Source organism: Vespa velutina, chromosome 12 (assembly GCF_912470025.1).
Source record: "Vespa velutina chromosome 12, iVesVel2.1, whole genome shotgun sequence".
Classification (NCBI taxonomy): domain Eukaryota; kingdom Metazoa; phylum Arthropoda; class Insecta; order Hymenoptera; family Vespidae; genus Vespa; species Vespa velutina.
In genome coordinates, this window is record NC_062199.1 from 4412120 (window position 1) to 4426309 (window position 14190).

The following is a 14190-nucleotide window of genomic DNA, read 5'->3' on the forward strand; positions in this document are numbered from 1 at the left end:
TATAATAAAATGTTTCGAAATATTTTTGGAATTAGGTCTCGTTTCTCGATAATATTCAATACAAATATAGTATAATATTTAAAAGTTAAATATGATACAATCAGATCAGATTGAAAAAATGATATATAATAGAAATATTCTTTTTAATTTTCCGAAATCGAATTTTCTTTTCTTATACATCGGATTAGTGGTATTTATTCGATTGATAATAGTTGCAATTGATAAAAATTTCGTATAATAATATTCTATTCTACGATTACGATATATATATATATATATTCTTTTTTTTAATAATAATCAACTTCTTTCCGATTATATCATAATTAAAGATACCACTCGGTATATGTTATATACGTATATATATATACATATCCTTATATTACATTATTAAACTTCTTTAATGTTGAATTATATTAACCACTTGGCATATAATGACGTTTTTGAGACATTATTAATTTCATGTGCCATTGTAGACTTTAACGTCTCCGAGACGTCAAGAACTGTATTTGGCTAACACCGGGCAGTATATAATTAAATCAATTTAAATGGTATCCTATGGATGCGTCAATGCGCATTTTATTTGTATGTCAAGTGGTTAATATATAATTATTATATATTAATGTAAATACACACACATATATATATATATGTTGTAAGAATTTCTTCGAATGAAAATAGAGAGAGAGAGAGAGAGAGAGAGAGAGCAAGACAGAGAGAGAGAGAGAGAGAAAGAGAAAGCGAGAGCGAGAGAAAGAGGGAGAGAAAGGAAGATAGAAGATAGTAGGGAGTGAGATAGAATCGTTGCTGAACCATCTGTTTCGAGCACGCTCGACCCTTCTCACTCTACCAAGATTCGCCCTATTATTCCGTCCATTATTAAGAGCCGTTAGTCTCGACCACTCGATTGCCGTAGAAAACGTGTGTAGAGATGCCATCGTGAAGAGTTTGTTTCTATCACCCGATAAATTTTCGTTTTTTATTTTATTTTATAAAATGACTATACCTAATGAGTATTAAATATATACATAATAACACAATAATAATGTCCTTACACAATAATAATGAATTAGAAGTGTTGAAACAATTTTGAATATCCTCTATGTAAAATTATTTTTACATATGTATGTGTCAATAAATACACATAAATATATAAATTATGCGGAAGTACATAGAGTGTCACAAAATCGTTCGACTAATTTTTTTCTTTTCTTCTTTTTTTTTTTTTTTCTTTTTTTTTAAATGATAAAACTATATACGATAATATTCGTACTTTTTATTCAGAAGATTAATAATTCTATTTGCAACTTTTAGATTTTAATTTGCAATGATCTTAAAAGAGAAAAACGAAAAAATTGAAATATTGAATTAAAACGGACAAATTTAATTATCGATTTTGAAACATTCTATATAAATAAGATATATAAGTCCATAGAACATATTCTTCATTAAAAATATAATACGATCATTATTATCATATGTAGATATGTAATTATTAATTCAATTGACATTGTATTAATTTTAAATAATTTAATTGATTATTGTCAATCATTCCAATTTTATTTCTCTCAATTTATTTTTTTCTAATTCTACGTCATCAATATATAATATTTCGTTCCAGGAATTTGAATCAATCATTGATTTTATTTAGTACGAAGATTGTATTTAGATGCGTTCGAGAACGATGGTGAGAATAAAAAAGAGAGGAATAGAAATAGAGATAGATAAATAGATAGATAGACAGACAGACAGGTAGAAATAGAGAGAGAGAGGGAGAGAGAGAGAGACAAAAAGAGAGAGAGAGAGAGAGAGAGAGAGAGAGAGAGAGAGAATGAGAGGGTCATCGTCCGTTGAGCGATCATCATAGTTTAGACCAAAGCATTTTAAACGCGGAATCGTCACAATCGAACACTGTCGTCCGCACGTACCAAAGCAGAAACGTGAAATACGTTTGGTGTCGAGGGGACTATGAGAGGGAGAGTGAGGGTGGTCGACAAAAAAGAAAGATGATAAAAATATATACGAAACCAAAAAAGGAAAATAGGAATGAAAAAAAAAAAAATACACCCCCCACGGAGAGAAGAGGAACTGAAGTTCATGGAGGTGAAACTGCGGATTCGAAACGAGTAATTAAACCATCTCGTTGCGGCCACCCGAAAGGTCCGTACGTTTCATTTTGATGACTCTAGTGGAAAGGAGAATATAGGGTGGATAAAAAGAGGAGAGTATGAGGGATAAAGAGATAGATAGATAGATATATATGTATATATATATATATATATATATATATATATATATATATATATAAAGAGAGAGAGAGAAAGAGAGAGAATGAGGGAGAGGGAGAGGGAGGGAGAGGGAAAATGAAAAGAAGAGGATCGCGAGAGAATTGTAACTCCTGTCTGGTGCAACGTAAACGCGCAATGTTTTCGACGGGAAACGTCGGAATTTGACAGTTCGATTAATTCTCGATTCTGTGTCTCTGAAGTGCCGTGGTTTTAGGGATACCGAATGAGAGGTCGTTAACCTTATCGTGAATTGTTAACGTTATCTATAGGGGGAAAAAAAGAAGAAAAAGAAAGAGAGAAAGAGAGAAAGAGAGAGAGAGAGAGAGAGAGAGAGAGAGAGAGAGAGAGAATCACGTGACGTTATCAAAGATTCGTTTCGTTTCGTTCCGTTTCATTTCGATCGATTCTACTCGTTACGAATATTTCTACTTTTATATCGTTCGTTTTACATTGTCACTTTAATGAACTCGAACAAAAGATAAAAACTTATTATATTTAATATCGTATAATTTTTCTTAATATTATTGGTGCAATGAAAGAAGAAGAATACTTTTTTGAGGAAAGACAAATATTTCTGCAAATTTGTTATGGATATATAAAATATTAATAATGTAGGATATATGTGTTTGTTGACGAACCCTTATGTCTCTCGATTGTTTATAATACTTTCTTCTAAGGGTCATATATCTATATTGCTATCTTTATCCATAAATATTATAATAAGATATTATATAAAGATATAATATTATTATAATAAATATTATATAAAGATATTAAACGGTATGAGATTAAAAGAAAAAAACACTTCAATGGCTTTTATTTTAGATCATATATCTAGAATCATAGTATATTGCAATACCTATTGATAGAGTTCAGAGAAATATTCCATACGTAGATCAATATACAGAGTTAGGATTTCCTTAATTGAAAACAAAAGAAATTAAATTCAATAATATAGGCATAGAAACGAATGCGACGTTAGGCAAATTTTATACACGATTAAAAATTGACGATAATTCATATACAATAATTCAATTCAGTTCTAAATACACATAGTACCAAATTATGAATTATACATTAATATTAGAGATTGATTTCTTTAGTGTCATTGATCTAGCGATCAGAGACGGAAATGTTTATTATTATTTCGAAAGCATGTAGCGATTTAGATCTTTCTGAAATATTTAAAATAGATTTGCTTGAAGAACCACAAGAAATAAGAATCGAATATATATCAAGTGTTAAATATCGATGAGAAATTAAAAATTTAGTCGCGAGTTATAATCGTAAGAAAATTAGAGATATTAATGTTGAAATGTTAATCGTGGTTAAAAATGACGAACTAGTATATCAAACAAGAAGACGGATCTTCCAGTCATAAAAAGAAATGATAAATGATCAAATACAGAAGTATGATTGATGAAGGTCATATAATAGAAAAATTGACAGATACGTCCATCCAAACGCAAAGTCGAAATTGTTAAAAAATTTGTAGAGTCGACAAATACACGGCAGATTCAAAGTTTTCTTGATTTAAGCGGATACTTTAACAAATTTTTTCCGTATCACATTCATTGATAACCAGACTAATGTCGGATTTGTTGAAAGTAAATATTTAGCGAAGTTTGTATTTGCTGAGGAACAAAAGTATATCTTCATCTATCTGAAAGAGATATTGGTTAACAAACCTATGTTAAACCTATACAAGACGGACACTGAGATAGAATTATATACTAACGCGATTATGCATGGATATGAGTCGATTTTATTGCAAAGAAGCGACAAAGATAACTTGTTTACTTTTGTCGAATTCAGAGATTATTGTATACAGGAGACCATTAATAATAATAATTAGTAAATAATAATTAATATTATCAAATAAACGGAAGTCTATCTCTCAAACTTAAGAATTATTATATATGATTTACAGTTAGCATATATATATATATTTATTTATTTATTAAAAAGAACAAAAAATAATAATTATCTAATAATAATAAGTTGATCGAACAAATTAAAAGAATGTTTATATATAATATAATATAAAAAATATTTATATATATAATACAATTATGTGTATATATATGTGTGTGTGTGTGTGTATGTATATATAAATATATATAAAACGATATTAACGATATTAATGAAGATATTGATATTTGATAACAGAAAGGAAGTGCAAGCAGCGAAAGTAGCGAGGATGGAGCCGGAAGTAGTGCAAGTACCTCACGAGGTGCCGGAAGTGGATTTACTTTGGCGACTGGTTGCGCAGGGGGATGGCGTAGTGTCTTTGGTGCGGTTTCAGGAAGAGAATTAAGGCTTTATGAATGTGCACCATGGAGTCCTGAGGCTTGGGCATCACCGAGTATTACTTGTCCTCTTATTGCTACCAGGTAATTTAACATTTTCATCATTAATAATAATTAAATAGTTTTTTAATTATTTAGAAAAAAAAGAATCATTTCATTTCTCTAAATGATTTAATTAATTTCATTAAGTATTCGAACGAATTCTAATTAATTTTAATTATAATATTATAAAATAATCATTAATCCAACCAACAATCTTTAATACTAAATAAAATATATACCTATACATATATACATATCAATAACGTAGTATTGGATAATTATAAAAAAAAAAAAATAATATTATACAAAAGTTGAAAATTTGTTAGATACAAATATTTCTCAAAAAAAAAAAAAAAAAGAAGAAATAACTTTGAACTTTTATATCTTTCTAACAATGAGAATTAATTCTTTGTTGTAGAAATAATCGATCAATTACAATTACTAAATATTGCGATTAAAGATATTTTAATTCGATAACGTGCGGATCGATTAGTTCCTATCTCTTAAAAAAATATCGATTTGATAAAATGTAATCCAATAATAAAACAACAAATCTCAAAGAGAACTGAACATTTGCTGACTCGATAATCAATCCGATCTCTACGAAATCTTGCCTACTACACTGTTTTTCCCCCTAAGGACACATTATTGAAATAAATCCTGTAGGAAGGTTAGACATAGAGATAGATAGAGATAAAGAGATAGAGATAGAGATAGAGATAGAGATAAAGAGAAAGAGAAAGAGAGAGAGAGAGAGTCTCCCCGAAGATGTTTAACTCTAACTTATCACTGTCACGTTAGGACTCCACGTTTGTTTCGTCGTCTATTCGATGACGTTGAAATAGCGATTGCCTATCGTACAATTGTAGGAGGACGGGGAACGAAGCGAATGTTGGGCGTGTGGAGGTTGGATAGAAGGAGATGAGGAGGTGTGAGGAGGGAGAAGGAAGTCTCTCCGATGGGATATAGTAGATGTGTACTAGCAGAGTGACGAGAGAATGACATATGGGAATGGGAAAGAGATAGAAGGGAGCAATGTTATGCATTCGTGTTCGTCAGTATGGCCAAGGGATTATCAATGAGGCACGTCGGATTACCGCAGTTAGCGGTGTTCGTTAGACCGCCATTTTAATTAAGACTATTATACATCGAACAATAGTAATACGTGGTAGTAGCCAGTATTTCGACTACTACCTATACTCTACTATATATATACATATATATATATATATATATATATATATGTATATATATAGTAACGAGTGTTGCTACGTGCACGGACGACGATATTCCGCTTCGACAGTTTCTCTCTATGCCAGTGTAACACCCTCTTCAACCGTTCCGCACTCTTCTCCCTTTCCTCCTTCTCCTCCTCCTCCTCCTCCTCCTCCTCCTCCTCCTCCTCTTTCTCCTACACCATCCTTCAAGCTCGTGCACCCCCCCTCCCTTTAAAACGTGCAATCGTATCTCTACCGCGCTATCGCATCGTTGCATTAATCGATCATCATCAAGCGAATTCTCGTATATTGACTATTATCGCTTTCGTCGTATTATTATTCGTTGTTTTACTTATTATGTATTCGATCATTGTAAATTATTATTTATTTTTCTTTTCTGTTTTTTCTTCTTTATTTGCTTTTTCTATTTCTTTTTTCTCTTTTTTTTTTTTTTTTTTTTTTTTTTGGTGCGTTTTAATAACGGACCAGATGGCACCGAACAGATCAACTTTATCTCATATTTTTTTTTTGTAGAGTTCACTCTTCGATCTTATCGGATATCTTTAGTTTATGATAAATCTGACAAATTATTTAAAAATAAAGAAAAACAAATTCGCGAATGATGTAATCTTTGTTTACAATTTTTTAAATTAACATTTTTACGTTATTTGTAATGTTTAATATTAAATAATATGAAAGAAGAATTGTCTTCTTCTCCTTCCTCGAATCATAATTTATTTGTTAATAATTTTGACACTTTTTTACTCGTAATGTTCTTTTTTTTTTCTCAAGGGTCATGTGTTGCTCCATACAGGTTATCAGATCGTTGGATGCTCGTTAAGGATAAAAAAAAATAGATTGCTCACTATTGTTTTGGCCCTTAGACCTTTTTAGTTAAATCCTTGACCCTCTAGAAGATACAGACCAGACAATAATCGCAAATGGTGGGTTCACGGTCTAAACAAGAAATGTAGTCTATCTGACAAAAATCTAGAAATATCAGGGATACAAATTTAACATATTTAGTTTTATTTTGACATTTCTATTTCTCATGGGTCCACTTTTATAAATATTATTATAATAGTATTTATATATGTATATATATATATATATATATATATATATATTTCTTTGAATATCGATTAAATTAACAATTTTTTTTACTGAAGCTTTAAAATAAATTTACCAAATACTCTAGGAATAATAATAAATAAACAATAATAATTATCTAATAATATTTAGTTTCGATAAATTCGAATCTACGTATAATTTTGTATTATATCTTAAAGATATTTCATTATATTATACGGTAATCATTTCTTTTCTCTCCTTGTGATTTTTATCTTTAAACATTTCCAACACAATCTATCGATTACATCATTAAAAATATATTTGGAATTATTTCGCGGTAATTAAGATCAACCATGTAAAAATATTATTTAATCGTTATTATAAAACACACCTAATATATACGACTATTCTCTATTAAAAGAAAAAACGAAGAAAAGAAAAAAAAAAAAAAAGATAAAAAAGGTAAAGTATAAAGCTTACAATACAGCGATGAAAAAAAAAAGGGAAGATTGAAAGATCGTGATGCAAAGCGTTCGATAAATACGTGAAAGGTTTTCCTCTTCACTTGGAAGGCTACGATCGTGTATCCCCCTTGACCATCACTACCACCACCAACCACCGCCACCACCAACCACCACCATCACCACCACCATCACCAGCGTGTATACCAATGACTCAAGATTCTGTTTACACACGTCAACCCTTCCGTTCTCTAACAATAGAATACCGTCGCCACTACCACCACCATCATCACCATCACCATCCTCAACATTACCATCACTAATACTACTACCACTACCATCACCTGTATCGCCACTGTTGTTGTCCTCGTCGTGTTGTTGCTTAGCTAGCTAGCACGTTACTGTTAGATACGTATGTGTGTATGTATGTATGTATGTATGTATGTATGTATGTATGTATGTATGTACGATGTATATATGTATGTATGTATGTATGTATGTATGTACTATGGAACAATGTTGTTCCAACGTCGTTGAAGGAGAAGCAAAGAGAAAAGCGATTAACCGAGTGGCTGATCATAATTAACGGCCTGACGTACTGTTAAGTGCTGGCTTATAAAAGTTAATGCAAAAAGTGACAACTACCTCGCAGTATGTAAAACGTTACCACTTAAAGTGTTAAACAAAGTATTTTGATCCTTCAAAAATATCGATTTGAATTATTTCTCTTGTTTCCGTTTAAATGACACACAGTACACACACACACACACACACACACACACGAACGCACGTGTATATGTATATATGTATATATTGAGAAAAAAAAATCGATAAATTGATGAATAATAATAAAAAAATGAAAAATTTTGCATCATCTTTAATAACAAATTTGTAATACAAAAATTTTAATTTATGGAAGCTATCTGTAATATTTTTTATCGTAATTGTATATCTGATGTTATTAATTAATATAATAATTAACGAATATATATATATTAATATCGATGAAGTAGAAAACTTATTTAAATGTGACTTGAAATTAGATAAAATTCTTTTTTCTTTCTTTTTTTTTTTTTTTTTTTTTTTTTTGTATACATATATACGAATCACAATGCCAGCATTGTTCGTTTTCAAACGAATAACGTAAAATTAAGAACAAATATTATCTATTCTTCATGTTTTTTTCTTTTCTTTCTTTTTTTTATATACACCATATATGTTCAACGTATAAAAATATAAAAATTCACGATCTCAAATTTCTATAATTACCAGGGAACTCTTTTTATTCGTTTCAATTTGTAATACCTTTTCATACGAATCCACCCTATAGATAGATGTGTACGTTGAGATCGGAAGGAAGAGCCTCGAGCACGTCGACGAAAGCTATGAAGGAGACTAGGGTAGAGACGCAATTCTAGGGGGTTAATTAATAGCAACTGATTAATCGTTAGATCCAGGATACTCTCGTCAAACAAATCTCCGAGCAGGGCTTGGAGTTCGTAAATACCATAGAAAGAAAGAGATAGAGAGAGATAGATAGAGAAAGAGAGAGAGAGAGAGAGAGAGAGAGAGAGAGAGAAAAGGGAAAGAGAAAGAGCATTTTACTCTAACCCTTCGTGAAGATAATTCGAGAAGAGGGTGGATTATTCATTCATGTTCCCGATTATTACCACCATCTCTAAGCCATAAACCAACCTAACCAACATAAATCCAGGTTTTGTTGATTCTGATCGTAAGTGAAGATGCTAACACCAAATCATCCTATTCGGTACAAATATGTTTGTAGCAATATTTATGTTCCTGGGATCGAAGGATAACGTAGACTACACTAACGTTGAGCTTTACGTTCGAATAGGCAAAGCTAGACACATCGTACGACTACGGCATACGGAATGCTTCGGGACGTGATCGTTGATACTATAGTATTACCTTTCCAACGATTCTAAGGTTCTCTGCTCACTGGGAGAGACAGCTGGTCTACCAGGTTAAATATTCCTGATTTATGTAAAGAGGTCGAGAGGTTAAATCGTTTCTAAGTCTTTGATGATAATTTAAGTGTATTAACTCTGTTATTGGCATCGTTAGAAATTCTGTTTATCGGTTTTAACTTATTTTTTTTTTTTTTTCATAAACATTGACAAGTCTGCGCATCTATATATGTACGTAGGTATGTACATATGTATGTATATATATATATATATGTACGTAAGTATATAGGTATATATGTATTATCGCTAACACATAATAAAAACTGTTAATAATATCTGAAAGCAAAATTACATATAAATATATATATAGATATATATAGATATATACCTATATGTAAATTCATATGTAGATATAAATATATATACATACACAAACACATACACATACACACATGCGCCCGTGCGCGCGTATATATATGTATATCTACATATAAATACGTAAGAGGCATATAAATGCATATATGAGATTTAGATAAGTATATGTATTTATCTATCAAATATAACAGATGGTTTTTTTTTTATTCTTTTTTTAATATTTAACTTTCTTTTTAATGTTATTACATTAATGTGTAATCATTTAAATGTAAAATTTGGATATATATATATATATATATATATATATATAATATTAATTACATCGAAGTAAAAATTTCTTTCTGCGATAATATACCTAATCTTAATATATATATATATATACTTATTAATTGATCTCTTTTATTAATTTAATTATTAAATTAATTGACTTATTAATTGATCTTTCTCTGTAAAAGATCGTAGCTCAACTGCCAAATTTGTTGATCCCCACTACTTCGTTGATCTTCTCTTACCAATGACGGTTTCTTATATCATTATTTTTATACATACAACAACTCATATAAACATTCGGATTCGTTATATTAGTTTTCGTTATATATTATTATCATTGATATTACGTTCTAAATAATATTAATCAATTCGTTACTCATTTCTCTATTTATATGAACTAAAATTAATATAACTTACTAGTTTTATTAATGAATAAAATTTAAATATATTAATTATTAATCATAATTGAATTTATACATTATATCTATGTTTTTAATCTATAATATAATATATATATATATATATATATATTAATACATTCTTATGTCGATAATTTATTCCACTTTTAGACGATTCTCATATAAATGGCGATGTCTTAATTAGAAAAAAAATTTTATGCCATATCATTTGAATATAATATAAATGATATTAGTTTTACAATAATTATATTGACGAATTAATTATAACGACGAACTTTTTTCTATAAATAATCTATACGTTTAATGATATAATTGTTTAATCGGGAGAAATCGATTTTGGCAGTTCACGTACGCAATAATTGTTCATTATGTTTCACTCTTATTACCGAACGAGGATCGATATGACCCTGCCCTTAATGAAGACGTCAGATAACAGGAACATTCGATTAAAGCCGCTCTCCGCGCTATCCTCTTCCGGTTTGGATTACCTCGAGCTTTGGCTCAAACCCTTCGATCTCGTCCTTTCTATGGTATACCTGCAGCTCGATAGGAGCTTCGTTACCGTTATCGTTTCGAGTTTCCGTTCATTGCAAACCGAGAAAGAGATAGAAATAGAGATAGAGAGAAAGAGAAAGAAAAAGAAAAAAAAAAAAAAACGTGAAATCTCAGTATTAAGTGGCCATCGAGAATAAAGGTTATCAATGTCGTTATCAACGTAATCCTATTCCCTAATCGTAAAAATTTATTTTTTGATTAAATTAACTCTACTAATTTTGACAATGACTCATATATTTATCGTAAAATAAATTTAATATTAATGATATGCTTTTAGTCAGAAGCAATTATTAGTATCCATGTATTATATTATTTAACGATCGTTAAAATGAAGATAAATCTATGAAGAAAATGATTAAGTTGATAAAGAAAATCATTATTATTAATGATATTTAATGGAAAATCATGTCAGTGTAAGTTGAACAATTATTCAAAATGCGTATTATAATTATGATAATATCTAATGAAAATAATGATATATTGATGATAATATGAAAAAAAAAGGAATAAAAAATGGAAATGATGATTAAGTAACGATTAAATTGTTAAATAAAATGTCCAAATTTTACCATCAAGAACTGAACCGTACCGTTCTGTTTTTATATTCGTTTTTATATACAATGACTCATGCGTAGTAACACTAACGTTTAGATAATGAAAAACGCTTTAAACCGACGAAAGAAAAAGATAAGAAACATTAGAAATTCGTTATTTATGACTTGAAATTTAATCATGACTTTAAAAACTAAAAAATAAGTCATTCTTATAAACGATAATATATAATGAACTAAAATATGCATCTATATGTACATGTGGGTATGTATAAAAGAAAAAAAATAAATAATTGCTGTAATTAATCAAATAAAGGAAAAGATAATAATATTCGATTTGATCATATAAACTGGCTTGATTTAAATCTGTAAGAAAATAAAAATATCTGAGGTAATGCAAAAGAAAGAGAGAAAGAGAGAGAGAGAGAACAATAATTAAATAATTAATAATAAACATATATACAATCGTTGTTATTATGTAAATAAATAAAAAGTAAATTTCAAATATTAAAACAAAATAAAGTGGATATCAAAAGAAAGCCATGTCAGTTTTATAAAATAAAAATATTATAGTATAAGACAAACCATGAGTGAGATAGAGAGAGAGAGAGAGAGAAAGGGAGAAAGAAAGGGAGAGAGAGAGTGAAAAAGGAAGAAGGGTAAAAAGGGTAGAAAGAGGGAACGGGCGTAAAAATTGCTGGTAGATAAGGGTGCTAAGGGCGCCATTCGTCTACATCGTAGCTGACAGCGACGATAAAGTTTCTTTCACAGCGAACCTCTGCACTAGCTTAACGTGCTTCCTCAAGGACGATCTCCAAGGATGTTCTAACCTCGAAGATGGATATCGTTCAAAATGGCCGACGAATTTGGCGCTGGTTCGTCAGTGATAAGAAGTCCACGTAATTTAATCTTGATTGATATTATCACATTCTCAAATAATCCTTATTTAATTGTTACAATTAAAACTTGATGATAATTTTTAATAATACTAATTATTATCCAAATTTTAATTGAAATCAGAGATATAAACAATTAAATAATAGTTTTAAATATTATATAACATATATATATATATATATATATATATATATTATATTAAGGATATATATATTAAGGATTCGAATTAACGGAAATAGAATTTTGACGGGAAATTTTGAATTACATATAAATGTATTTAAATACGTTACATAGTAGATAGTTTTAGATTGTATGTAACAAATTTATATACGTATTGTTTAAAGGGTTAATTAATAAACATAATCCTTCGCATGTTAATTAAAAGTGATTTGAGCATAACGATCCTTGTCAGAGACAGAAAGAGGTAAAGAGTGGGAGAGTGAGAGTGAGTGAAAGAAGGAGAGAGAAAGAGAGAGAGACAGAGAGAGAGAGAGAGAGAGAGAGAGAGAGAGAAAGATAGCTTATTGTTCATTCGTAGTATCGTTAATTATAATGTATTAATTATCACCAATCTGTCGTTGTTGTCATCATCTATTATATAACTGGATTAATAAATAAAGTCTTGTTAAATTAATATTCGAAAATTCATCCTATCGAGGAAGGTTAAAATTTACGCTACATTTCCTAATTGATTTTTATTTATGATTCGAATTACGTACATTATTTTGCGTTCACGTTAAATCATCGAGATTATTTCTAATGTCGATGTATATTTTATTTCTTTTTAGTCCATTACGTACACAGTTTAAAAATTATTTTAGACATATGCGTATGGTAATATTCAAAACAAAAAGAAAAATTAACAATCAATACTCTTTATACATTTTTTTTTTTATAAATTTATACTTATTGTTAAATTATACATACATACATACATACATATATACATACATATATATATATATATATATATATATATATATATATATATATATATATATTAGGTTGGAAACTATGGAACGGGCATCGAATGAAAATAAAAAACGAAAAGCGCAATTTTTCACATTATTTATTATTTTCAATTGAAATAATTTCTATTGGCATCTACGACTTTTTGCCAACGATTGGGCAGATCATATATGCCTTTTCGAAAAAAATCTTTATTTTTAGAGTTAATAAATTTTTCAAAGTCTTTTATAATATCATTTTGGTTATTGTATTTTTTTTCTCTAAAAAATAATTCATAATTACGAAAAAGGTAATAATCGGTCGGTGAAATATCGGGTGAATATGGAGGATGTGGTAAAATTTCATATTGTAGAGAAATTAATTTGTCAACAGTAATTGAAGCTTTATGTGGTTATCATGCAGTAATATGGCACCGTGCCGATTGAGCAATGCTAGTTATTTTTTCATAAGTTTCTCATGCATGACATCAATTTCACGACAATAAGACATCGTTGTTATAGTATCGCCTGGTTGTAGAAAGGAATAATGGATCACTCCTTGGGCATTCGACCATATGGTGACCATAATTTATTTTTAATGAAATTTCGGTTTCGGGATGTGTCCTAGGGGTGTATTCTTATCTACTCATTGACTTGATCGTTTTCGATTATCATACAAAATCCACTTTTCATCACAAGTGATGATTTGGTGTAAAAATGGCAATCGTGTATTGCGAAGTAACAAAGATGCGCACTTGCTTTTGCTATCGATCATCTGCAGTCAATTCGTGCGGCACATATGAGTCCAATTTTTTGATTTTATTTATTGCACGCAAATGTTTTAACACAGCTGTATGACTAGT

The 14190-nt window shown here is 29.5% G+C and overlaps 1 protein-coding gene across 2 annotated transcripts in view; it reads left to right on the forward strand.

Annotated features, from left to right (window-relative positions):
* LOC124953372 (beta-1-syntrophin) overlaps window positions 1–14190 on the forward strand; it is a 544606-nt gene that overhangs the window by 505361 nt on the left and 25055 nt on the right. For both annotated transcript variants that reach the window (XM_047504641.1, XM_047504642.1), the window contains exon 5: window positions 4455–4678. In XM_047504641.1, the coding sequence (XP_047360597.1) occupies window positions 4455–4678 (224 nt within the window). The remainder of the gene's footprint in view (window positions 1–4454; window positions 4679–14190) is intronic.